Source organism: Pantherophis guttatus, chromosome 1 (assembly GCF_059756535.1).
Source record: "Pantherophis guttatus breed Tessera chromosome 1, ASM5975653v1, whole genome shotgun sequence".
Classification (NCBI taxonomy): Eukaryota; Metazoa; Chordata; class Lepidosauria; order Squamata; family Colubridae; genus Pantherophis; species Pantherophis guttatus.
This window is the reverse complement of record NC_142063.1, coordinates 244,981,432-245,006,951: the sequence shown is the minus strand read 5'-3', so window position 1 is coordinate 245,006,951 and position 25,520 is coordinate 244,981,432. Positions and strand designations below refer to the sequence as shown.

The following is a 25,520-nucleotide window of genomic DNA, read 5'->3' as shown; positions in this document are numbered from 1 at the left end:
CCTTATTAAATTTGATAATATTTTGCCATGCAACTTTGCAAGGCAGCATTGGGAGTATGCCATACCAGTAATGAAAGTCACTTTTACTCTGTCATCCCTACCATAGTAATATGTATTCTAAGCCAGACCAAAGTTGTCTTTTGTCTGTTTGCACATGAATTATTTGCTTTATAATTTCATCACCTGTCCCTTCTCAAAAGGAACACTGGTTCAACTTTCTAGACAGAGCACATAGGAGAAATGATGTAAATGTGATACTCTAGATCCGAACCTATGGCAGGTGAGCCACACAGGTGGCACATGGAGCCATATCTGTGGGCACGCAAGCATTGCGCTAGCTCTGCTCCAGAGCGCATGTGTGTGCTGGCCAGCTGATTTTCGGGCCTTCCAGGCCCACCAGAAGTCAGGAAATGAGCAATTTCTGGCCTTTGGAGGGCCTCTGCAAGGGTGGGGAAGGCCGTTTTCGCCCTCCCCAGGCTCCTAGAAAGCCCCTGATGCCTGGGGAGGGCAAAAAACAGGCCTACTGAACCCACCGGTAACCTTTTTACTGTCGCGTGCCAAAAGCGGGGGGAGCACAGGGGGGCCGTGTGCACATGTGCGGGGGGCATTTAATTATGGGTATGGGCAGGCATGCACACGACCCCTGTGCTCCCCCCACTTTTGGCACTGCTCTAGATAGATGTGGGAAATTAATTTTCCCAAGGGGCCACATGGGAAATGGGGACTGTTGATGGAGGGCCAAAGCAATAGTCCCCAGCTGCGCTTCAACCAAGGTGGCGGTGGGTCCCCTCACATGATTACCCCCACCACTGCCTCCTCAAACTACTCAGGTGATGGGTGAGCTCTGCACAGATAGAGAAAAGTGCTTTCTCTCCTTGTCCTCTCACAGCCGATCAGCCAACTGAAGGAGCACCGAGTGACTGTGTAGAGTTGGATCTTACTTGGCTTCCTCTCCCACCCCCTGTGGTGCACTTATTTATATTTGATTTCTAATTTCCAACTGACTTTACAGAGGCTGGACAGGGACAGCTAAAGTGTGGGATGTGGCCCAGCAGCTGTAAGATTCCCAGGTTTGCTCTAGACTAGTGTTTCTTGAAGTATGATCCAAGGAACCCTGGCGCTTCTTCAAGACCCTCTCAGGAGTGTACAAAATCATAATTATTTTCCAGATATTGGAAATATTTGTAAAAATTTAAAACAGGGGTGTCAAACTCAAGGCCTGCAGGGCGCATCCGGCCCACAGGGTACTTAGATCTGGCCCCTTGGCCCGGTCTGGAAACAGCATAGAACCAGGCTGCGGTGCCTCTGCCAGTGAAAATGGAGCTGGGGGAGGGCTGCATAAAAACAAACTAAAAACAAAACAAAAGGAGAAATGTTTTCCCTTTTGCATTTGAGCATGCAAGAAGGGACAGGAAGGAGAAAGGGAAAGAGAAAATACAATGAAAAAGAAGGAAAGATGGGAAGAGAGCAAGGAAGGAAAAATAAGGAAAGAGCGGAAGGAAGAAGAATGAAGAGGGAATGAAAAAGAAAAAGAAAATGAAGGAAGGAAGAACAGAAGGAAGGAAGGAAGGAAGGAAGGAAGGAAGGAAGGAAGGAAGGAAGGAAGGAAGGAAGGAAGGATATAATGAGAGTAAGGGAGGGTCTCAGAGAAGTCCTGCCTTAGCACTTGGCCACTACAGGTACCTCTGACATGAGTCCCATGCAGGGGTGAAATCTAATTTTTTTTGCTACCGGCTTAATTAGTGGGCGTGGCTTGGCAGTAAGGTGACTGGGTGGGCGTGGCCAAGTCAACGTCACTTCTTTGCCCTTTTTTAACCTACAAAACACAACACAACACAACTGGCTCACCCACAATGTAAAAGCAGCTGTGCTAGACCCAAAATGCCCCCTGCAACAAGCAGGAACCTCACACAGCCACAAAAAGCCCAAAAAACCAACTTTCATACTTTACACACACAAAATTCCACATACAGCTTTGTGAGATTTTGTGTATTTGTGTAGTTAAGAGTGAAACACTACAGAAACACACTAAATCTCAGAAAGCTGCACAAATATTATTTTATTTTATTTTTATTTTTATATAAAAGCAGCTAAATTTAAAACTTCCTAAACTTTAAATGGCTAGGTCTAAAAAAAGAACAACTAAAAAAAAACCCTAATTAACTATTTTTTTAAATAGGAGAAAAGGAGAAAAAACTTACCTAATAGAACAGGGGTCTCCAACCTTGGCAACTTTAAGACTTGTGGACTTCAAGTCCCAGAATTCCTCAGCCAGCTTTGCTGGGAGTTGAAGTCCACAAGTCTAGGCAGGAAGGCAGGCAGGCAGAAAGAGCTGCTCACCGATGAGCTTGATTGCAGGCAGGGAGATTCAGTTGATTGCTGATACATGGATTGCGATCGTCATGCGATCAGCAGCTAAGTTAAGCAAGCTGGAGGCTGGGAGAGGGGGTGGGGAGAAAAAAAGAAACTTTTTTTCTTTTACATGGCTCTGGCGATCCAAGCTGAGTTGCCTGATTAGCAGGCAACTCAGCTGGGATGTCAGAGCTTGGCTGGTCAGAGCCATTTAAAAGGAAAAAAAGGCTCTGATGATCATGTGGCTCAGCTGGGCATGGGGGGCGGGGGCAGGGATTTTTGCTACCGGTTCTCCGAACTGCCCGCCGCCATTGCTACCTACTCGACCGAGCCGGTCCGAACCGGGAGCATTTCCCGTTGATGTCCCGTTGCCTGGAGGCTGTGCGGATCTGGATGGGGAGAAACAAGCTCAGACTCAACCCCTCCAAGACCGAGTGGCTGTGGCTTCCGGCATCCCAGTATAGTCAGCTGGTACCATCACTGACAATAGGGGATGAGATCTTGCTCCCCACAGAGAGGGCCCGCAACTTGGGTGTCCTCCTGGATTCACGGTTATCTTTAGAAGATCATTTGACGGCCGTGGCCAGGGGTGCCTTTTATCAGGTTCGCCTGATCCGCCAGTTGCGTCCCTTTCTGGATCGGGACGCCTTGCGCACGGTCACTCATGCCCTAGTTACCTCCTGTATGGACTACTGTAATGCTCTCTACATGGGGCTCCCCTTGAAAAGCACCCGGAGGCTCCAACTGGTCCAGAACGTAGCCGCGCGGGTGATTATGGGCGCAGCTCGTTACGCCCATGTAACACCTCTCCTACACGAGCTGCACTGGCTCCCGGTGGTCTTCCAGGTGCGATTCAAGGTGTTAGTTATCACCTTTAAAGCGCTCCATGGCTTAGGACCTGGGTACCTATGAGACCGTCTTTTGCCACCAATAGCCTCCCACCATAGCCTCCCACCGACCAGTTCGTTCTCACAGGGAGGGACTACTCAGGGTACCGTCAGTCAAATTATGTCTGGCGACTCCCAGGGGGAGGGCCTTCTCTGTGGGGGCTCCAACCCTTTGGAATGAACTGCCCCCGGAGATACGGAATATCCCTGATCTCCGTGCTTTCCGCCGTGCCCTCAAGACCCTGATGTTCCAACAGGCAGGGCTAAACATACAAACATGCGAATGATTTTTTAAATGTTATCTAATTCTGGGTTTTATTTAATTGACCAAACTAAGTAACAATTTTAATTAGCAATTTTATGATGTTTGTATGTCTATATTTTTCTTGACTGTACACCGCCTTGAGTCCTACGGGAGAAAGGCGGTATAGAAATATAATAAATAAATAAATAAATAAATAAATAAATAAATAAATAAATAAATAAATAAATAAATTTCACCCCTGGTCCCATGTCATGCCGACCATGGCCAGCTCCACCCCCACCCATCACCCCCAGCACTCCAAGGTCAAACACAACCCTAATGCAGCCCTCAATGAAATAGAGTTTGACACCCAATTTAAAACAATCTGACTCTTATTTTTATTTATTTGTTTAAAATATAGGGTTTTTTTAATGAAAAATATTTAGTTAATAGCTAATTGTTTAATATTGTCATCTTACATTATTCAATAAATAAATATATGAATGTGTCAATTTTAATTTTTAATATAGTAAATATTGATCAATATAACCTATTCAAACAAAAACTCTCCTCCATAATTTTAGTCCTGAGAGTAAGAAACATTGTTCTAGATCACAGGTCCCCAACCTTTGGTCCTTGGACTGACACCAGTTCGCAACATGCCAGCAACCAGTCCGCGTAAACAGGCAAAGCCCCATCTGTGGCAGCACACGAAACCACACACTCCCGCTCCGTGGAAAAATCTCTCTCCATGGAACCGGTTCCTGGTGCCCAAAAGGTTGGGGGCCACTGTTCTAGATAACTAGTAAATCTCACAAAATATTTAAGGGATTTTCTATATAACATATTGCATGTTACAATCACAACTCTCTGATTAGCCCTATTGAAAAATTAAGCAATTGCTTCTGGCAAAAATATTTTTTTTTATAGTTTGGAACAGATATACACTGTAAAAGGAATATTTTATCTTGTAAGTGCATGCTTTCAATCTTTTGTATCATTGCCCACAAATTTCCTCAACTTATCATCTTAATCCTACAGTTACCATTTCTAGAGGCAGTATAATTAGGAACAAGAAATGCAATCATTTCTGTTTCTGTTCAACATTTTTCCTGGAAACTGAAATATGGAATACCGCAGTTCTCCATTTCAACATTTCAGTTACTAATGTGATAGCAGCCAAGCCATAAACCAATAATTTCAACAAAAAGCACAACTCACCAGTCTACCTATTTCAATTTAACAGGAATTCATACATATATACATAGTGTACATATCCATCGTACTATTGTTTCCTTTCAGGGTAAGCAATATTACACAGAGCACAATAAATTAGTTACAAATAGTAATCCAAGAAATTAAAAAATGGAATAAGAAACATAGTTTGCTCCAACATAATTCATGATACTTCTCCATAGCTATTTAATCTTGCAAACCATGTTAACTTCCACTAGATCCAGATAGCAATGCGTGGCCTCTTGTTCATTAAACTTCTCAATTCTCATATCACTTGACAGAACCACAACTTTTTAAATCTTATCCTTCTATTTTACCCATCCAATCACCCTTCAAATATTTGTTTTGCAACTTGATTCTCATTCATTTTCTCTCTGTAATCAAACCACTTCAAACCATTTCTTTCAGATAGGCACAGGCTAATCATTTATATATTCAATCTACATTCCTTTAGTACCCATTCCTTTTTGACTCTTGTTTTATCACACAAGCTTTTTAAGTACTGTATTATCCAATTTACATTTAATTTTCTGCTGACATCCCCAATTCTCACTTTCATATAACATAGTAGGCAGAAATGCATTTTTATAAATAGCAATTTTATTTCTTTTGACAACCCTTATGCCCTATAACAGTGCCACATTTTTTCACCCATGTCTCTATTTTTAATAATTATTCTTCAAAGCTACCAAATTAATCTATTTCTTCTAGTTTTAATTAAATTTAATGCTAAAATGTTAATGCTAAATAGCTAATTTGAGTTAATTTAGGAGTGAGGACCAAATTAACACAGGGATTTTTAAAGTAATTTTGATGGGAGATTAATTGATTTGACCTGCCCTCTGTAAAATTAATAGGAACTCAACTCCAGCAATATAAATATACACTCTCATGCACTGAGAACCCCAACTGAGGTATTTTCTCCTTTCCCTCCCCATTTAGGTTTAGTGATTGTGCCACCATGTCAACTCCTGTCACATTGATATCACATATAATGCTCCTGATATTTTGGAAGATAATATCCCCACAAAAGTACAATTCTTGAATACATTTAAATCAGGGGTGTCAAACTTGTGGCCTGTGAGCCGAATGCATCATGCGCTGGCCATGCCCACCCCCATTTTAGCAAAGGGGGAAAAGTCATGATACATCACATGATGACAACATGATTCCGCGAGTTTGACACCCCTGATTTGAATGGATGAAACTATTAAAAATACCTATTTGGAAATTATGATGTAATCTTAGAAAGAGATATATACATTAGTGTAAAATATAGATGCATTTATAACTGTTAAGATTGTAAGCTGATTCTTTGTAACGTTTTTCTTTCTATATATTTCTTTTCTTTATCTTTTTTTTCTTTTTCCTTTCTTTGCATTTTTTCTTCTTTTCTTTCTTCTTTTTCCAAGTTCAGTTTGATTTGCTTTTATATTGTAATTAAATCCTCAAAAATTATATATGTTCAAAAACATGCAAATGCAAGTAGATTAATAGGTACCACTTTGGTGGGGAGGTAACAACATTCTATGCGACTTTGATGTATAACCATGCTGGCCACATGATTATAGAAAATGTCTTCAGACATATATATATAATAAATACATTTCTGGAAAGAAATAAAGATTATACTTTGTCATGCATGTCAGCATCCTATGGAAAAGAAGGTTCATGGGTTGAAGGTTCAATTTTATAAATGTTTATTCTACTACATTCTGGACAGAACGTTCCAAAGAAATATAAATTACAAACATTTAAAACTGATAGCACTGCAGCTTTGCAGCTGTACTGTAAATAATAATGTCAATATTTGGCTCAGTTCTCTCTCTTAAAAAGAAATTAAAGAAGCCAAAAAAGGAAAGTCAATTATCTTTGTTTTGAACAAAGATTTTCAGATTGACAGCTATTAAGCAATCTTACTTGATTATTCCAGTCTCAGTGTATGAAAAGCCACTTCACACTGATTTCTGCATAGTTAAGCCTACAAAAACATTATTACAGTAATTCTATGTATGGCAGTTTAGGTTAAACAAAATAAAGTATAACTTAAAACCACAGAGCTGCATGCAGTGAAGAGTCATGTGAATTGGCTTGAATGAGAAAAGGAAGAAATACCAAGCAAAATAAAAATCAACAATGAACCACCTCTCATTCACGACACATACCACAGCTATGCAAGTGAATCCCTTTAAACTTGAGTTCCATTCATTCTGTTCATGAAGAGTTTATATTTAAACACTGGGACATTGAGATTGCCGAGAAATAGATGAAAGAGTTAAGAATATTTTATGAAAAATAGCATACACCCAATAAGCATTCTATTTTCAGTTCCTTGAATATGTTTTTTCAATTGTAGATTGAAAATATTTTTGAACTTCTAATTATTTTGTCAAATTGCTTTGTGATAAAATAACATAACCAAAATATTAACAATCTTGACAATATTTTTGAGAAAGAATGGTGGGTAATGTAAAATGAATTTTCTATTCAACTATATATATGGTACATGATTTTAACAGAATATATTTAATTAATTACATAAAATTATAGAAAATATTGTTGGAATGCACCATGGAAATTACCTAATTTACTTTCCTGCCCACTGTGGGAGTTCACCTCTACAAAATCTCTGAGAAATGATCATCTAGCTTCTGTTTAAACATTATCAATGCATGAAAAGCTATCACCTCCAGTGGCAATCTGTTCCACTGTTAAACATGCTGTGGTCACCAACTGAAATTTATATCATTATAAATTAAACCCACTGGTTTTTAGGAGCAAGCCGGAAAATTCTGAATCATCTAAGAAAATTCCAACAACAGGATACTTCAGTAATTTCATATAACCTAACAGGAGTAGATCAACATAATAGATACAGGTTATAATAGCATGTACTGATGCTTCTGGTGTGGTACTTGATCATGATAAATATTCTCTCCTGATGTCAGCCAAATATCTAATCAGCATTTGAAGGTATTTCATAGGTATTTAGCGTCTAACCTATCTTTACCTCAGCTTGACCAATCCTCATTGTGTTTCTTTTTGTGAATTCCAATTCTATTTGGAGCTCATAGATTTTCCATTTTAGAAGTTAGCAGGAAAGAAGAGCAAGGGGAACTCCTATTACATTTAATTCAAAGCTTTTCTCGAATTAGTGGTATATACAATACATTAAACATATCTAGAATTGGGATCAAAATGTTAGCTTTAGTGATGGTGACACTGATTGCAGCTATTATTCTAAACCTACTTTCTGTATAAATGCATTATAAATTGGGACGGAAATATTTAAATACATATGCTTTCTAAAGGAAATTTCTTTTAGTTTATTTCTCTTCATTCATAAATATATCTAAATAATATATTAATTTTGAGTTAAAGTATTTACTCTGAGTTTATTATTAATACAAGTATTCTTTTAATTGGAAAACAAATTTCTCAAATAAATTTTATTTAGCAAAAGAAATGGTGGATTATATTTAAACAACTTTTTTATTCTGAACCACATTCATTCTTGGGCATATAAATGCTTGCTGCACTTCACTGATTGGCTTGACCAATAGTTGAATGCTGTGAAAGATGACAAACCCATAATATGGCTAGCTCAGTTTGGTTGTATGTCCAGTCAACTGTGAGGCTTTGTATCCAGTTTATTCAGAAGATCACAGTTAAACAATCTCAATTTGGTTGCAAGTGTGAATCAAAGAAGAACCTCAGAGCACTGATATATTTTCAGTTGGTATCATCCAGATGTATTAAACTTTATATATAATTTAATAAATCTTTGAGACATTAGGGTAAATTTCATATTGGAAACAACACAGAAAACCGAATACCTGAATATTTAAACACTATAATGTTTAAGAAACAATTCAAATATACAATAGTACAAGGAATTTGCTGATTTCATGAGAGACCAGAATTTATTGTCCCCAAATTATCAAGTCGAAACTTAAACAGTCAATACATACCATGACTCACAATGTTCTATCATTAATCATTCCTATATTTCTCTATATTTTAAATGTTTTATTTTAACATTTATTTTGGGAGTTGCCTTGATAGTAATATTAAAAGGTGGTCAATACACATTAAAAGTCATCTAGTTCCTTAAATGTAAGTTTTATTCATCATGATAATTTTTACTTTTGACTTAACATTGGTTAGATTTGGGGTGTTAATTTTACAGAATTAGTTCAGGAAATATAAGTTATCTATTGCCATATTAATTATACTCTACCAATTAGGAGGCTATAATCTCAGCTGTAAAAGGCATGCAAAGGTATTAATCACCAGCTGATTCAACAGTGACAAAAGGAAATACTTCAAACAGTCTACTTCATAATTAAGCTACCTGAAATTATTACCCAAAATTTACAGAGATGGTTACTGACTTATGTGACTTTTAAAAAAAAAAACCTAAACAAAATTATGAATCAACCTGTTCCATATTTGAAAGCAAGAGGTAGATTCGCCATAAGTCAGCCCTTATAGTTCTCAAAATGAGTCTTTTAAGAAACAGACTTAGGTAAACCTCAAGTGATTTCTTACTATAAGCAAGGACGACAATACCGCATTAGTGTTTATAGGTAATCCTCAATTTATTACCACAATTAAGCTCCAAATTTCCATTGCCAAGCATGACAATTATTAGGTGAGTTTTACCCCATTTTACAACCTTTCTTGCCAGAGTTATTAAGTGAATCACTGCATTTGTTAAATCAGTAACAGAGTTATTAAGTGAATCTGGCTTTCCCATTGATTTTGCTTGTTAGAAGGCCACAAAAGGTGATCACATGATCCCGGGCAGCCATCATAAATACTTGCCAGTTGCCAAACGTCTGAATTATGATCACATGACATGGAGTACTGCAATGGTCATAAGTGTAAAAATTGGTTGTCACTTTTTTCAACTTGTAACTTTAAATGGTCATTAAATGAATCATTGTAACTTGAGGACTACCTGTATTTGGTTTACAGCTCATTCCAATTTACATGCTAAGGATGCTAACATCATATCCTTGCAAATATTAAAGTCGATTGAAGGCTAAAAACCTGTATACTAGTTTCCTATAAGTGTCTTTTCTGTAACTGTTCTCTTTTCTCCCCACCCCCATCTCATTCTTAAAATGCTAAGAACATAATCTATTTTGGTGATGTCTTGAATTTGATTTGTTTTTATAAGTGATGGAAGTCTATCACACAGAATAGATCCTCAGTATGTTTTCCCTTGGGATTTAAACTGATAATAAGCTGGAGATGTTACAAGCTATTGTGTCTGAATGGAAGACTAGAGATTCATATATGTCTCTTCAACTCAATCCACCCATGAGGATCTTTTCAAGCTTTCTTTGTCAATAGAAAAAAGTGACTTTTTCATTAAATAATGAAAGGTATGGGTGAAAAAAATGAAGAAGAAATTTTCAACACAAGACTACTTTACATATATTAAACTATTTTTAGGTTATTTTCAAATAGGTGACCATCACCAACGCTTGAAATTTTTTGCTCGATAGTCTTAGTATGAACAAGGAATTAAAGTGGTCTTTTTCTAGATCAGAAGTACTATACTATTTTTGTTTGTATATCCCATAATGCTCCGTACACAAGGCCACTGAAAGCTCAGCCTGCATTAATTGTAATACATATTGTTTTTAATTAATATTTTAATTAGCAATGAAATACTTTTCTGTATTTTTTTCATTCAACAAGTCATTCCAAAGTATTATAGTGTCAATGTATGTGATCATTGCTATAGTGATAACGCAACAATTCTAAAGATTAAAAAAAAGTTCTCATTTCTATCAAAACACAATCAGAAAAGCTTTTAAAATGTAAACATTACGATACTTCATTATGATATTCCACTTAAACTTCTCATTTAAAATGTGTTCAAAATAGATAAAAGCTGTATTAAAAGCAAAAGTACAACATAAAATGGCTCTTACAGCAAAGATTAGGAATGTGGATGACAGTGACCACAATTCACTTTTTTAATACAACACTGCTTATCTCAAGACTTCACCCTTAAAAGAATATACAGATAGTCCTCTTTTATCAACTGCCTTGTTCAGTGATCAAAGTTGTGACAACATTGAAAAAGTAGGTTAACAACTAGTCCTTGAACTTGCTGCTCTCTGTGTCTCCACAGTTACGTGATCCTGACTCAGCCACTTTGCGAACTGGGGCACATTTGCAATGGTCACAGTGTATCAAGGTCATGAGATCACCTTTTATGATCTACACAGTCACTTGATGTCACACTTAACCACCTGTGGTGATTCACTTAACTAAAAGTGGAACCAATGTTTGAATCCAGTATGATCACATGATGTCTCACGTAATGACTCTGTCGCTTAGTAAAAGAGTTGCCAATCTCAATTGCAGTCAGTAAATGAGGATTACTCATATAGATGTCTATCTCTTTTCATTGTAAAAAAGTGAGACTGGATTTTTTGGGACCTAAAACAGATGGGAATAACAATGCCCAATAAAATTGAGAATATGAAAAATTCTCAATATGAATATGTTTGGAATATGTGAGGCAAAGAGGCAGTCCCGGAACCAGTGAAATCTGGGGGCTGGGCAGAGGACAGAATGTATCTGCCCTCAGTGTGGAAGGGATTGCAACTCTCGAATTGGCCTTTTCAGTCACACTAGATTCTGTTTTAGAACCTCTTTCCAGAGCTCGATACCGTAGTCTTTTGAGACTGAAGGATGCCAATGATGAAAAATATGAAAAATGTGACAATATGTCTAAGCTGAGCAGTTGGATGACTTCTTGCATTAGAACTGCAAGAAAATCCCTACCAGTGCATTTCAGAGACACACAGGATGTAAAGTGACACATACTTCAGGATAATTATTATGTTAGGAACTCAGATCTTGATTCTCTACCTGCCATTGTCATTGTATCTGTGATGCTTTGGAAGAACACCAATTTCAAAGTTCAGTCTGACTACTAAATCAATTCCATCTACTGGTGACACATGTATTGATACTGAAGAATTTTCTTTAAAATAAGAAACCAACATCACAGAACTTCTCTATTTGGTAAGCAAACATAGATGTGTAAAGGATGATGGGTCAGCATTGGCATTCTTCAGTCTCAAGGGACTATGGTATCGTGCTCTGGAAAGAGGTCCTAAAACAGCATCTAGTATGACTAAAAAGGCCAATTTGAGAGTGGCAATCCCTTCCACACTGAGGGCAGATACATTCTGTCCCCTGCCCAGCCCCCAGATTTTGCTGGTTCCGGGACTGCCTCATGGGTCAGCAAACCAAAGAATACCAAAGATGGAAAACCAAAGATGGGCCCATCTAGTCCACCAGTCTATTCCCAAATGGCCAGTCAGAAGCAGAAAGAAGCCCACCACTAGCCCAGCATATGACCTTCAGAGGCAGCTCTTCCCCCATCAAGGCTAAGAGCCATTGATCCCTCTGGCTCCAACTCTTTTTTTGAAACTAGCCAAGCAGGTGGCCACAAATCTTGGGATGGCAAATTCCAGAGTTTAATTATGTGTTGTTAAAAGTAACTCTTCTATCTGTCCTGATTCTTCCAGGATTCAATTTCATTGGGTGATATATTTTGGGGGGATTGATCCTAGGATTTTGGGGAAGGGGAAAAGACTGGGGGGAGACATTGAAAGTGTTAGGGAGGCCGTTGCCAAGACCTAATGTTCTCTTCCAAGTCCCAACGGTTTGGTAAAAACCACAACAAACATCAGGTGGAAGAAGAAAACAAGCAGTGCTGCTGTGCCTTTAAGACCCAGAGCTCCGGGAAAAGGATCACGCAAGGGCGGCGCTTGCTTTAGCTTCACACTCTGTCTGGGAGACAGGGTACGTTTCAGCAAAGCCCACCCGTCTGTGGCCGGGTCCTCCGTTAGTCCGAGAGCAGCGTCCGTCGAGAGGAAAGACGGGAAACGCGCGCCTTTTTCCTCGCTGGCAATAAACAACCATCGGAGAAGAGTTTGGGTAACCTCAAAACCACCTGAAGCAAAAGAAGGAGCAAAGGGGAAAGTGGGGGGTCGGGTGGTGCTGGGGTGGGGGCAGACCCTTTTGTTCCTCAGGGAGAGAAAGTGGGGTGGGCAGCAGCAACTACAAGGCTTGCGGTTGTACTAGGAGTGGGCAGGGGGAGCGAGCAAGAAAGGCGCCTTGCAAGACGCAGGTGGATGGGCGCGCCTGGAGATGACAGCAAGCAGGCCGGGATTACCTGTTGGTGGGAGTCGTGGGCTCCGAAGCGTCGGAGGAGGACGCGAACAGGGAAGAGATGACCGCATTGCCCCCCGCTGCCTCTTCGTCCTTACTCTGCTGCTGTTTCTTCTTCAAGCGCCAGTGCCCGAAAGGCGACCGCTTCTTGCGCTCTCCGGAAACGGTGGTGGTGGTGGTAGTGGAGGAGCAGCTGCCGCGATGTTCCCGCCGCCCTTCTAAGCAAGGCGACGGACAAGGAGAGGAAACCGGCGTATCCTTACCCAGCTCCGGTTCGGAGTCCTCGGACTCGCTCCTATGGTGGAAGAGCCGCCCGAGTCTCTTGAAGCCTCCTTTCTCCATGCTGAGCAAAGCGGAGCTGAGGGGGACTCCCCGGCTCGACGGTTGCAAACCGCCTTTGGCAAGCGGCTGAAGGATGGCCGGGGAGGAGAAGCGCTCGGTTTGCGCGGTCCGTCGGAAGACGGTTGGAGAGGAGAAAGAGGAGGAGGGGAGAAACAAAGCGCCTCCTAAAGGTAGCAGGAGCTACTCCTAACCGCGGCTCGGACCGCGCCCTTCCCACCTCCTGAGCTGTGCGTGTGCAAACTTTCCAACGACAGCCTTGAATTCGCCTGTCTCTGTGGGTTCTCCTCTCCGCGTTTCTTCGCGCCTTTTAGCGAGTTTCATCTCTCGTTCTTGTTCCCACGACTGCAGCTACTTTTGTCGGGTGTCGGGAACCTCTCTAGTTCCGTTTTAAGGGCTGCCCGTTCGTTATCTTGAGGCTGCCGCTGCAACTCCCTTTTCGCGCGTTACCCAGGAAGGGAATGTAAGACTAGTCTTGATCTGAGGGTGCTGATTGTAAGGTAGCAATAAGTGCTGTTGTTTCTTTCTGATGGAAACGAAATTATCAGCAGTTTGGGTACCCCCGCGCAAAGGGCTGCAGGTTTCCGTATGAACAAGATACATTTTATACTTTTAAGGTAGTCCGCGATAGGCTGTTTTCTTCGCTGTAAAACGCCCACCCCTTCTCCATTAATGTGCAATCCTCTTCTCGTCACTGAATTTAAGATTTATTTCTGAGAATACAGGCGTGTAGTAGCTTGCGCTCTAAACCTGATTCTAAACTTTGCATATCAGAAAAATGTATACATAGAAAAAAGAGTAAAAGCAAAGGAAAGAGCGCATTGGAATGGGGTGTAGGGTAACTGGCTTATTCTTGAGTGGTAAGTACATTTTTTTAATAGTAACTATTCTTTCCCAGATAATAAACCTGATACTCTAGGAATTACCCTGCCACCCTTCAATTTATGATAGAAAAATGTTCTTATGGCTCCAAAAATGCAAATTTAAAAAAAAATATATTGATGTTGGATGAAAAATAACACCCAAGGACGTTTTTGTGGACAAGAGAGAATCTTCATTATAATCAATGATTTGGAGTACTGCAGTGCTTAAAAGAAGTTTAGTGGAATATGAACTGATAAAAAGGCCAAGGCTTGGCCTAACTGCCTATATCCTTATTCCATGAAGGTTTCAGAAACACACATCTAATATTTAATTTCTGTTGACATCCAAGCCAATTTACCATAAAAAAACACATACAAATAATAAAGGGAGTAAAGGGAGTGGGCATGTTTGCTGCTGCCAGAGTCTTTGTAGGTCCTAGAATCTGTCTGTCAGGCAAACCTGTGGTTTGCCTTGTTTTCCTGTCATCTATTATTTCCATTATATTTTTTCTAGCCTACTTCCACTTCCCTGAGAAAATATTTATGCATGACTCTTCAAAAGTTCTATTCAGCTGAATGGAATTTGCTTCCAGATGAATAAACTATAACCACATTGAAACATAGGTTAAAAATACGTATTTCAGACCAGCCATTTTTGTTTTAATGATTCTGGGTTTCAAATAAAACAAACTCTTATGGGAAAAGTAAGGCAACAGTGGATCAGATGAACTGCACTCCCCTGTTCTCTTTTCAGCAATTCCCAACATGGAGTATTCTACCTCTGACTCCCTTAAGCTGGCAATATCCTGGATTTTGGGGGGAAGGAGATTTATTCCCATCTCAACATTATTGCCCAAAATAAAAAACAAGCCTGTTTACCATATTTGGAATAAAACAACTTGATTTGTACCATTTACTAACCAAAACACCTGATGTGTGTTTCTGTTCAGACTCAAAGCTAGATCTCCATCTGTGGAATAATTGACATCCCTACAAATTATCCAATCTTATCATTTAAGTATGTAGTTGGGTTGTCATTCAATTATTAACAGCTTACCCGGTTCACATTTTAACCACAAAATCACCCTGCATGCTGCTAGTCCATTCTAGAATAAACAGTACCCAAACATTAATAAGCTGTTTTTTTTAATGGAACAAGTACCTATAATTTAATACTAATAACTTGCTTAACTAACTTGGTTAAATATCACTGACCGCTCTAATCACATGTGAAATTTAAAAAATTGACCCACAATAATAATGGAGTGAATCTTATGTCTGCAAATATTTCATTCCCAGGCTGTCCTCTTTAACATATGTAAGAACACTTTCTTTAATGTGGTTTCAAATGACTCAGGTGATTCAGTTTCTATTGTTTCTTCAGTGTGCTTTCTTACAGAAATTTAAGCAAAATGGGCATCTTTTAACTGGGGAAAAATAATTTTAAGTTTGTTTTTTAATGGAACATTACATTAAGCCAAAATGTTTATTCAGCTTCAGTTTGATAAATTATGTGAACCTAACCAATTGTGGTTAAGGAAACTGTGTGTGGAAGTCATTAAGAAATAATTAAACTCATTCATCAAAACCTAAAACCAAACATTTCTTAGTGAACTCTTAACTGATATAATTTTATAATATAAAATTCAATTCATGTTTTTTAATATATGGTGTATTTATAAGTGATTAAAAGTACACAAAACAGGAAACAAGTTTTATTTCAAGCCCAAGGCAAATTATCACATTCAAACATTCGGGATTGGATTATTGAATTGGATAATTTATTTGTAATTATTTTGAATTAATTATTCATTCTATTTATAAGTGCTTACAATTTAGATTGTTTATTAGTTTAATTTGGGTTATTGTGTATTTATATTGTAAAGCTGTTGGTGGTTTTTAATAATTATAAGCAACATAAAAGTTTAAGTAGTTTCTATGGTAGGAACTATGTAAAATTCTATAATCATGGAGTTTATCAAAACAATCGCACTGAATGTCATGTCACTCTTGTCAGGCCTTCTGGAGGAATTCAATTTTCAAGAGTTTGGGAAATAATTAGAACAATTGGATCCAACTTAATTTCTAAGAATTCATTTGAAACAAAACCCCAAATGGTTTGACTGTTTATATTTCAGATGAAACAAAACCTCAATAAACATTTCATTCATTCTCCATGGTATCGATGTTGGTTTCTTGTATGCGCCTATTCCATACTGCAGCGGTTGATGCTTACAAGGGGAAGTGGGAAAACACACTGTTTTCTAGTGATTAAGCTTCTTCCTGAATGGACATTTCTAATCAGAGTTCAGGGAAGGAGAGTTTTTAAGTCCTTCGTTCCAAGAGTCCCAGAATCTGCCCTTTACTATACTTCATTTAACCGCTAGGAGAAGTTATCTGTCAATTTCAAGTTAAGTATCATTAGTGAATTGATTTTAGCCAAACTTATATGATCATCCCAGGCCAAGGCGGAGGGGGCAGTGGGCATTCTGATCTAGTGCCTGGTGGTTGTGAGGGACAGTATAGAAAGGAATTTAGAAAGGATCCCAGCAGGATGTAATTATTTTACAGAAAACATCTAATTCTGTGGATGTTGTTTCTGGCAGAATGATGTTATCTTTCAAAGAGCTGGTATGTGATTTGGGAGTTCTCCCAGATACAGGGCTCCTGCTATAGTGTCTGTGGCCAATTCTGTCTAATCTGCAACTTATTTCCTTTCCTAGACACAGCAATGAAAACAGTTATTCGTGTGTGTGTTTGGACTATTGCGATTCACAATATATGGGGTTATCCTTGAAGACAGCTGGAGCCCTCTGAATCAGGTGGCACATACATTATTGTAAAAATAATAAAATCAATAGTTTGACAAAGGGTGACTGAGTCAGACGTGGTGCTAAATCAGTCACTGGATTCAGACATTACGCTATATTATGGTTTGTTTTGGCTTTGCATGTTCTACAGACTTAGCCATTGTGATTGTCATAGTTTATTGATTAGTATTACACATCAGCCCAATCAATTGTGAATCATTTAATATACCATTGTTAAAATATGATTCAGCATAAACTCCACTACTGTTTTAAAGAATGTTAAATCTGCCTTGCAGAATTATGTTTATCTTTTTGTTTACTTTAATTTTCAATCTATAATTTATTGTATCTTCCAATACACGTGAACTTCTGCTAACCTGAAACACATGCTAATGCAGTATATGGTTGCAACCTTGATATATTTAATGGTGCGTTATTATGCAACTTTATGTTTATAGTTGGGAGGTTTAGAAGTTGTAAATGATTTTCAATTTTTTTTAAAAAAAATCAGCTACTAGTTATTCAGCATGACAGGCTATTTTGGCTCAGAGAAAGAAAGCATAAACTGATTTTACAAACTGTAGTGCTTGGATTCACACATCTCAGTGTTACTTTTCACAGCCAATTATGCTGCCACACGCTACCTGGTCTCCCCACTTGCAACATTGCACACTTGACAACATCTTGAGATTGCTGAACATACTTGCTTATTCAGCGCTTAGGAGTTTATGTCATGAGATATCAGTCCTGCGTGTCACCCTACACACAGCGCACATTTTTATACTAACTTCTTAGCACTATTGATTACAATACAGCACAAAACTTTACTTAAGCACACATACAGAGCCCTTTTCATTCTCACATACTCACCATAGTAATTGTTCAAGAAGCCTGTGGGAGAAGACAGATTGCAATGCAGATGGCTTCAGGTTCACAGGGTATCTTCCATCCTATATCTTTATACGGTAGTATTTCCATTTTCTGCCTCTCACATAATAGAATAAAATCTAATTAGCCCAGAACTGAGAGCAATCAAGTTAAATACTCCTAAAGAAAGCAGTGAGAAAATCACTTCCATACCATTGCCTAGAAAAATACCAAGACATATCCAGGGAAGTTACCAAAATTCAAGTTCAACTTAAGAGAGACTGTTTTCCTCCAGTGGTGCCACACTGGAGGAAAATATGTTTATATCCCATATTGCATGATTCTAAAAGATAAATAACACTTTCCAAAATAATGAAAGGTAAAACACCCTGATAATTAATCAAATATTTTAATTCAGTCATATTGGCGGTGTCACTAAATAAAAAACTAGGTTGATGGAAAATTATCTCAGCTAATTGGGATGTCTGGAAAACTGTTTGTTGACATTATTGAAAACAAATGAAAGAATAATTAGATGATGATGGAAAAGGTATAATCAGACAAATATTGCAAAATCCAGAACTCTAGCAGAAATTTAAATATATACTTTATTATTTATTATAAATTCACTATTACTTCATATTACAAAGAGTATGATGTAATTGCTCAATAAATGGATGGTAATGAATGGTAACAAATTATGACAATAGAGGAATGTTCACCAGATGAATTAGAAATATTTCTAATAAGCTTTAATTGCTGTAACTTATTGAGTAATATTTAATAGATATTTTATAGTTATAAAATTTTATGTCTAATTTTTTTTGCCCAGCAACAGATATATTTCCATAGGCAGATTATGTGAATTTATATTAATAAATAATTTGGTAATATGAATGTTGCATAGATATAGCATATAGAATGCATTTGAAAATATGATTACACAAGTCACCTGTAGCACAAAACTGGCAAAAAAGAAACAAAAACTGCATAAATTTCATAATTAATAAAATCATAATCTTCCATAGCTTTTCTGGTTTTTTTTTATCAATAAAGCTGCAACTTACTACCTGCAGATCCTGAGGCAATCCTACACAGATATGAAATATCCATATCAATACCTTTTCATTGCAAGCCATAAAGATTTCTATTAAAATCACATTTATGTAACACTAAGGTCTCTTCTACTATGGATTAAAAATGATTAATTTTTAAATAAACAGTCCAGATAACGTGAGTAATAGTGACAATATTCTATGAAGAAAAGTTTGAATACACTGCTGTGCTTACATTGATGAGGAATGGAGAGGGGCTTCAAACCCTCAAAAAATAAACAGATGAATGTTTTAAAAAAGAACATAAAATCCTAATGTTACATATAATTTTAAATGAGATAAGCAGGAAATTACATGGATAGCTATTTAACACAATATTCTTTTCCAGGCAAGGAAAATTAGGCAAATTACTTAAAAAGAATAAGATGCAATGGGCAAATTAAGTGAATGCATAAGAGAGGAGAAAAGAAAATGCAACTTACAATTTGTAAGTATATCATATAGACTATTATATGGGGAATGTGTTTAAGAAGAGGAAAAGACCAGGTGCACCACAGTGTTATTCTAAGCTAAGACAAACAAGGTTGTGCCTGAAGGATTATACATAGTGCTAATATACAATGATGTTTGTTTGAAATAATGAAAATGATAACAAAACGTATACTTTCTGATAAGCACACACCTCTTTAATCACACATCCCTTTTTTGCACTCCTTAGTATTAGTATAATCCACCCCTCCCTTATTCCATTCTCTTGCTATTCTATTTTTGACAGTTCAGAAGCTATGATTAGTCTTCTAGTGTTTTCCTGTGCCCTGAAATATTCTCTTCCTGTTTTGTACAAGCATTTCTTTTCTGAACCTTTCACTTATGGAAAAGGCGATGGGAGGAGATGCAATTGCCCCTTATACTTAAAGCCATAAGATACATCTAAGAGCATGTCTTTGAACATTTCATGAACACTTATTATATAAGCCTGTTTAGTAGAACACCATTTAACATCAACAAGCATCAAAGTAAGTAGAAATACCATTATGCTACTTACTTTTTTTACATTGAGCATCAATATCTTTTAACAAAGCACGTTCAGTTTATTTCTGTACCATTTTTATAGTTTATACTCTTAAGCCTTTGGAGATAGTGTATGGCGAAGTGCAAATTTGTTCAACATTTCCTAAGTGGCATAATAAGTACAGCCAGCCTTTCAAAAACAAACCAACTTTATATGCCCAAAAGATGTCATCTGGCAGGAAGAGTTTGATGGATTTTGTGAGACAGTTGGCACTTGGCAGAGTCTGGTACTAAAAGAGTGACTTCAGGAAACAACCCTTGAATTTTTAACCAAAATACCATGTTAAATGTATCACCCATGGATAAGTTGACTCTCAAATATTTTCATTTTCACAACTGGCTTATCTACACATATTTTTCATGGTATTTTGATTAAAAATTTGAGAGTTGGCTTATCCATGGATGGGCTCATCCACAAGCATATATAGAATAGGAGTACTTAAAAAGTATTACCATATACACTGATAAGCCTGTTGCATTTGGGGGCATTTGGCTAACATTCTTGGCTAAAATTCTCTCCTCATTTGCAGATATACATGGTACTTGGTTTTATTTAGAATTGCGCCAAGGTTTTGTGTATATATGTGTGTGTGTGTGTGTGTACACACACACACATATACACAAGAAAACATATATATATATATATTTCTTTTAGCCAGGTTTAGCCAGGTTTTTCCTACGTAGCCAAGATTTTTCTACAGCCCTAGCTCAGTGGAGTCACATCCTATGCTGCCCTATGCTTCTTAGTGAGGGACTTATATAGATCTATTTCTTGGCTACATAGGAAAAACCTGGCTAAAAGAAAAACACACATAAAACCTACGAAAAGTAAGAAAATATATACATACATACATACATATATATATATATGTATATATTTTATACGTATGTATGTATATATATACACACACACACACACAAAACATATATATATACATACATACATACATATATATAAAACTGGTTTAGAGGGGTTGTGGCCACAAGGACACTTAATTTGTCAATTGCTGTTCACCAAGAACTGAAGGACCTCTGAGGAAGTGGTTGGTTCAATCCTGATAGTGCCTCTTCTCTTATTAAAGAGCCTTAAGACATCAATAAATATGCTACAGGAAAGTCACTCTATGGAGAAGAATGCTCAGTAGTTTAAAATCACTATTTTGGCTCACATTATTTAACTCCAGAACTCCTCAATCCAGGGGTATTATTTATGGAAAGTGTGGGATCAGCCATTAACAATAGCATCTATATATATTATCTCTCAATACTAGAACAAGAAAGGAAAGAGGCAACTCTTTCCTTGAACATTGTTTAAAGCAAAGACTATGTCAACTGGAAAATTAGAATTTAAAATGAAATAGTTGACAGTTACAATTTTCCAGATGGAAGTATGTCAAAAAAAATTCAAAAAAAAAAAAAGGCATTCACAAACTCATAAATTACCAAATCATTTCAATCAAGATTTATGGTATACAGCTGCAATGTGTTCTTATTTTATGTTATGCATTTTATTTGTTTTTATCTATTTTATTGTAAACCACCCAAAATTGTGTGTGAGATGGATAGCTATATAAATTATTTTTTTTAAAAAAGCCAAAATGTAGACTCAATAGTATTTCCTGTTAGGATGTAATTGATGCAAGAGTGAGCTCATAATTAGAACAAGAGGAAGATTTATTCTATTGAGCTATGGTACTGGAGAAGCCTGCTTTGCATTCCCTGGACAGCCAAAAGAACTAACTATTAGAGGAAATTATGCAAGCATGCTTATTGAAAGCAAGAATCATATTTAAGTGATTGTCCACTAGGACTCCATATTCCTCTCACAGTTGTTGCTATTCACCTAATCTATACTTGTACATTTGGTTTTTCTTGCCTAAGTATAGAAAATTAAGATTTTACAGAAATCTCGAAGTAAGATGCAGGCAGAGCAAAGAGTTTGTAGAGCGGTTTCAATATGTATGTGCTTGTTATTATTTATTTGTATTAGGATTTACTTGAATTGTCTCATTCTGGATATAATTTACGAATATGTTGATTTTAAAATGCATCTAATTTATCTTCATACCAAATTTTTCCTCAACTTGTTTTTGATCTGGCATAAAATATAAATACCTGGGTATATGAACATATGCACAGACAAATCTATACTGCAGGCTGGTCTTTAGATTGTTAAGAGATTAGGAGCATCCCAATTTTTATGGCCAAAGACTATACTTTCCTTATATATTCCTTATATATAAAAATATTTAAATTTGTCGAGACTTGAAAGGGCTGCAGGGGGTTTGTCCATATTGACACTGAACAAATATTGGTGTTTTGTTTTTCCCCCCACAGTACAGATAGTCCTTGATTTACAACAGTTTATTTAGTGACAGTTCAAGATTACAACGATACTCAAAAAGGAGACTTATGACCATTTTTCACAATTATGACTGTTGCAACATTCCCTTGGTCATGTTATCAAAATTCAGATGCTTGGCATCTGGTTTATATTTATGACAGTATCCCAGGATCATGTGATCACCTTTTGTAACCTTCTGACAAGCAAAGTCAATGGGGAAGCCAGATTCACTTAACAACCATTTTACTAACTTAACAATTGCAATCATTCACTTAACTGCAGCAAGAAAAATCATAAAATGGGGCAAACTCAACTGATGTCTCACTTAGCAACATACCTTTGGGCTCAATTACAGTTGTAAGTAGTGGGTTTGAGGACCAGAAATGGTTATTAAACCTTTCAGAGATATCACATACTTATTTTATCCCTTATTTTTGCAAACAGAAAAAACAAAGCAAAACACTGTTTTGCAGAGAATTGGTTATTTTGATTGTCAAATTTCTCCAGTGGAATCTAAAGGTTTACTGAGAGTACTGCAAAAATGATTATACGGATCATGAATTTGTTGTCATTGAATTAAAAACTAATTCCACCTTTATTTTAATTTACCTGAGAAACAGAAGATGTTTGTTTTAATGTTGCCTAATCAGAAGAGTGTCTGACAGTACAGTCCTATCAGATAAATCAGTACAAGACTATAGTCTGAGACTGTCCTGTCTTCAAAAGACATTATCACCTCATGACATATTAAGTAGATGCCTCAATAACAAGAACTGTTTGATATTTTAATATTATATAAAAGGTAGATGTTAAAAGAACAAATTAATATATCTCATCAACTAACCATACTTTGATGTCTGGAATCCTTGTTTTCATATAATTACATTGGATTTAGTGGCATGAAATAGAGACGGTAAAGAGTTTTATGTGGTTACCAGCCTCTCTTGCAAGTTTCCCCACCCAGTGGAATTTAAATTCCACCAGGTTTAAATTTAGATATTTTTGGTTCATAAGATGATATATTAAGACTATTCAGAACTAGCACTTGAGTTTCTTCTTGGAAATTTAATGAAGGGTGAAATGCACCTCTGTCTAGCTTATCTTAATTTTCAGTACCTTTTTGTACTGCAGGAAGCCACAATAGTAATGAAGAAATATATCATGGCAGAGCAAAATTGTCAGCACTGCAAAATTGTTCTAATGAATTATGCTACAACTACCTAGCTTCAGCAACAATCAGCAGCTTTATAAACCTAGGTTTATAAAGCTAGGTTCATGATAAACTGGAAAATACATAGGGACCTGGTACAAGGAAGACAAGTATTTTTAAGTGGTAGCCAAGGATACTCACACAGTGATTTTTGGATTAGTGTAATAGATTCTCCAGAAATTTCTGAAATCCAAATAGTTTCATTAACCTGCATTAACCATTAAGAAAATACCAGGTTTTCAGGGCAAATGCTTCTTAATTGAGCTCTGGTTTCACTAGACATTATTTAAGCTGGAATGTATTCATGGAAAGTTAATATTGTTTAGAAGATGCTAATATTAGCACTTAGACTTACATATTGCTTCACAGTGCTTCACAGCCCTCCCTAAGTGGTTTACAGAGTCAGCATACTTCCCCCAACAAACTGGGTCCTCATTTTACTGATCTCGGAAAGATGGAAGGCTAAGTCAACCTTGAGCTGGTCAGGATCAAAGTCCTGGAGTGAGCAGTGACTTAGTCTGCAGTACTGCATTCTAACCACTGTACCACCGCAGCTCTATATTGTTAAAAAACAACTGTCCAAGTTGGGAGGAGGGAATTAGTCTGGACTTGTTACATAACACAAGAGGATGAGGTCTGATATCCCTCCCCCACCCCTGCTATGAATGCCTTTTGAGCCTTATGTCAAATTTCCTAAGCAAAAGCTGCCAATCTGGGGAAATTCCTGTGAAATAGGCATAGAATAATAAAGTAGCTAGTGGGTCTGGTTGTTTGCACCTGGCAAATATTTCCTAATTTCAGTCAGTTAGGAATGTTTTGTATCCTGGAGTTGAAAGTGCTGTTTCTTTTGCATTTTTGGAAGTTACATATGAAATGATGTTGAATGAACCAAATGAAAAACTGGTAGTATTTTTGGCAAGAAGCACTTAAGCCATTGTGGATGCTTATATATCTGAGAGCTGCTTTCCAATGTCTTGGGTAAATTGATTCATCCTGATTAATAAGTGGATAGTCTTTGATACCTATAGCTAAAGATTTTTTTAAAAAAAATCCCTTGAACTGAGTCTCACACCAAGGAACTTCATGAGTATTATTTTCATAGCAATTATACAGAATAATCATTCTGCCTTCTTCCAGATCTTTTGTTTGTTTGTTTGCTTGTTTGGCTTCCTGGTCTAGCCTAAAGAACTGGGATTTCTTGGTGACCTTCTACCCAAGTGTTAAATACAGATCTGGGACTACTGAGTTTTTAAAAGTTATCCAGAGTTGGCTATCTGAGTCAACTTAACTGAGCTGTAGGAAATGTGTCAGGTTCAAAGGCAAAAAGGGCCATGGGGTTCCTAGGACTATTAGCACAGTACTCTATGTAACACCTTAAAGCAGTAGTATCTTTGCCCTGCATTGCAAGATAGCTGTGCAATCCTGGGAAAAGACATTTTTAGTCTAAGGAATGCAGACAGCCTGACCCTCCATGTATGTAAAGCACTGTTTTGTCTTCATATCTTAGCTGTAAAGATAGGTGATTATAGCAAACCATCAGATGAATCACTCAATTTGATAATTTGTTCATTACCTACCATTAGGAAATACATTTTTAAAAAAGAAATATATAACTAGTCAACTTGAAAGTTCAGCCCAAAGTTCAATGAAACACTTCGTTTTTGCTTGAAAATACATGAAAGAGCAGAAGCATACTAACACAGCAACTATTTGGGGCCAAAGGGTATTAGGTGTGGCTAAATAAAAGTAAATAATTTTGGGTTTTACTATTGCAGTAAAAGAGTTTTATATAGTGTCTGAAGCAAGTTTAGACCAAGAGCTGTTACACAACTATTCGTGCAATACAGATATTACCCAAATTATAGCAGTAAATTGCTATTGCTAAGCCTGTATTTTAGACTATTCATTGGTATCCTATATTTATTAATTCGCTGTGATCCATAACATTCATTTATTTAAGATTAATAAAAAACTTAGATCATAGGCTAGACTTAATATTTGGATTTCAATTATCCTTTTGGATTTCAATTATCC

The 25,520-nt window shown here is 37.1% G+C and overlaps 1 protein-coding gene across 1 annotated transcript in view; it reads right to left on the bottom strand.

Moving 5' to 3' along the window:
* CRYBG1 (crystallin beta-gamma domain containing 1) overlaps positions 1-14,989 on the bottom strand; it is a 108,324-nt gene extending 93,335 nt beyond the window's left edge. The window contains exon 1 of the mRNA XM_060689113.2: positions 12,932-14,989. Within this exon, the coding sequence (XP_060545096.2) occupies positions 12,932-13,269 (338 nt within the window). The 5' untranslated portion in view covers positions 13,270-14,989. The remainder of the gene's footprint in view (positions 1-12,931) is intronic.
* Between the last annotated feature and the right edge of the window lie 10,531 nt (positions 14,990-25,520).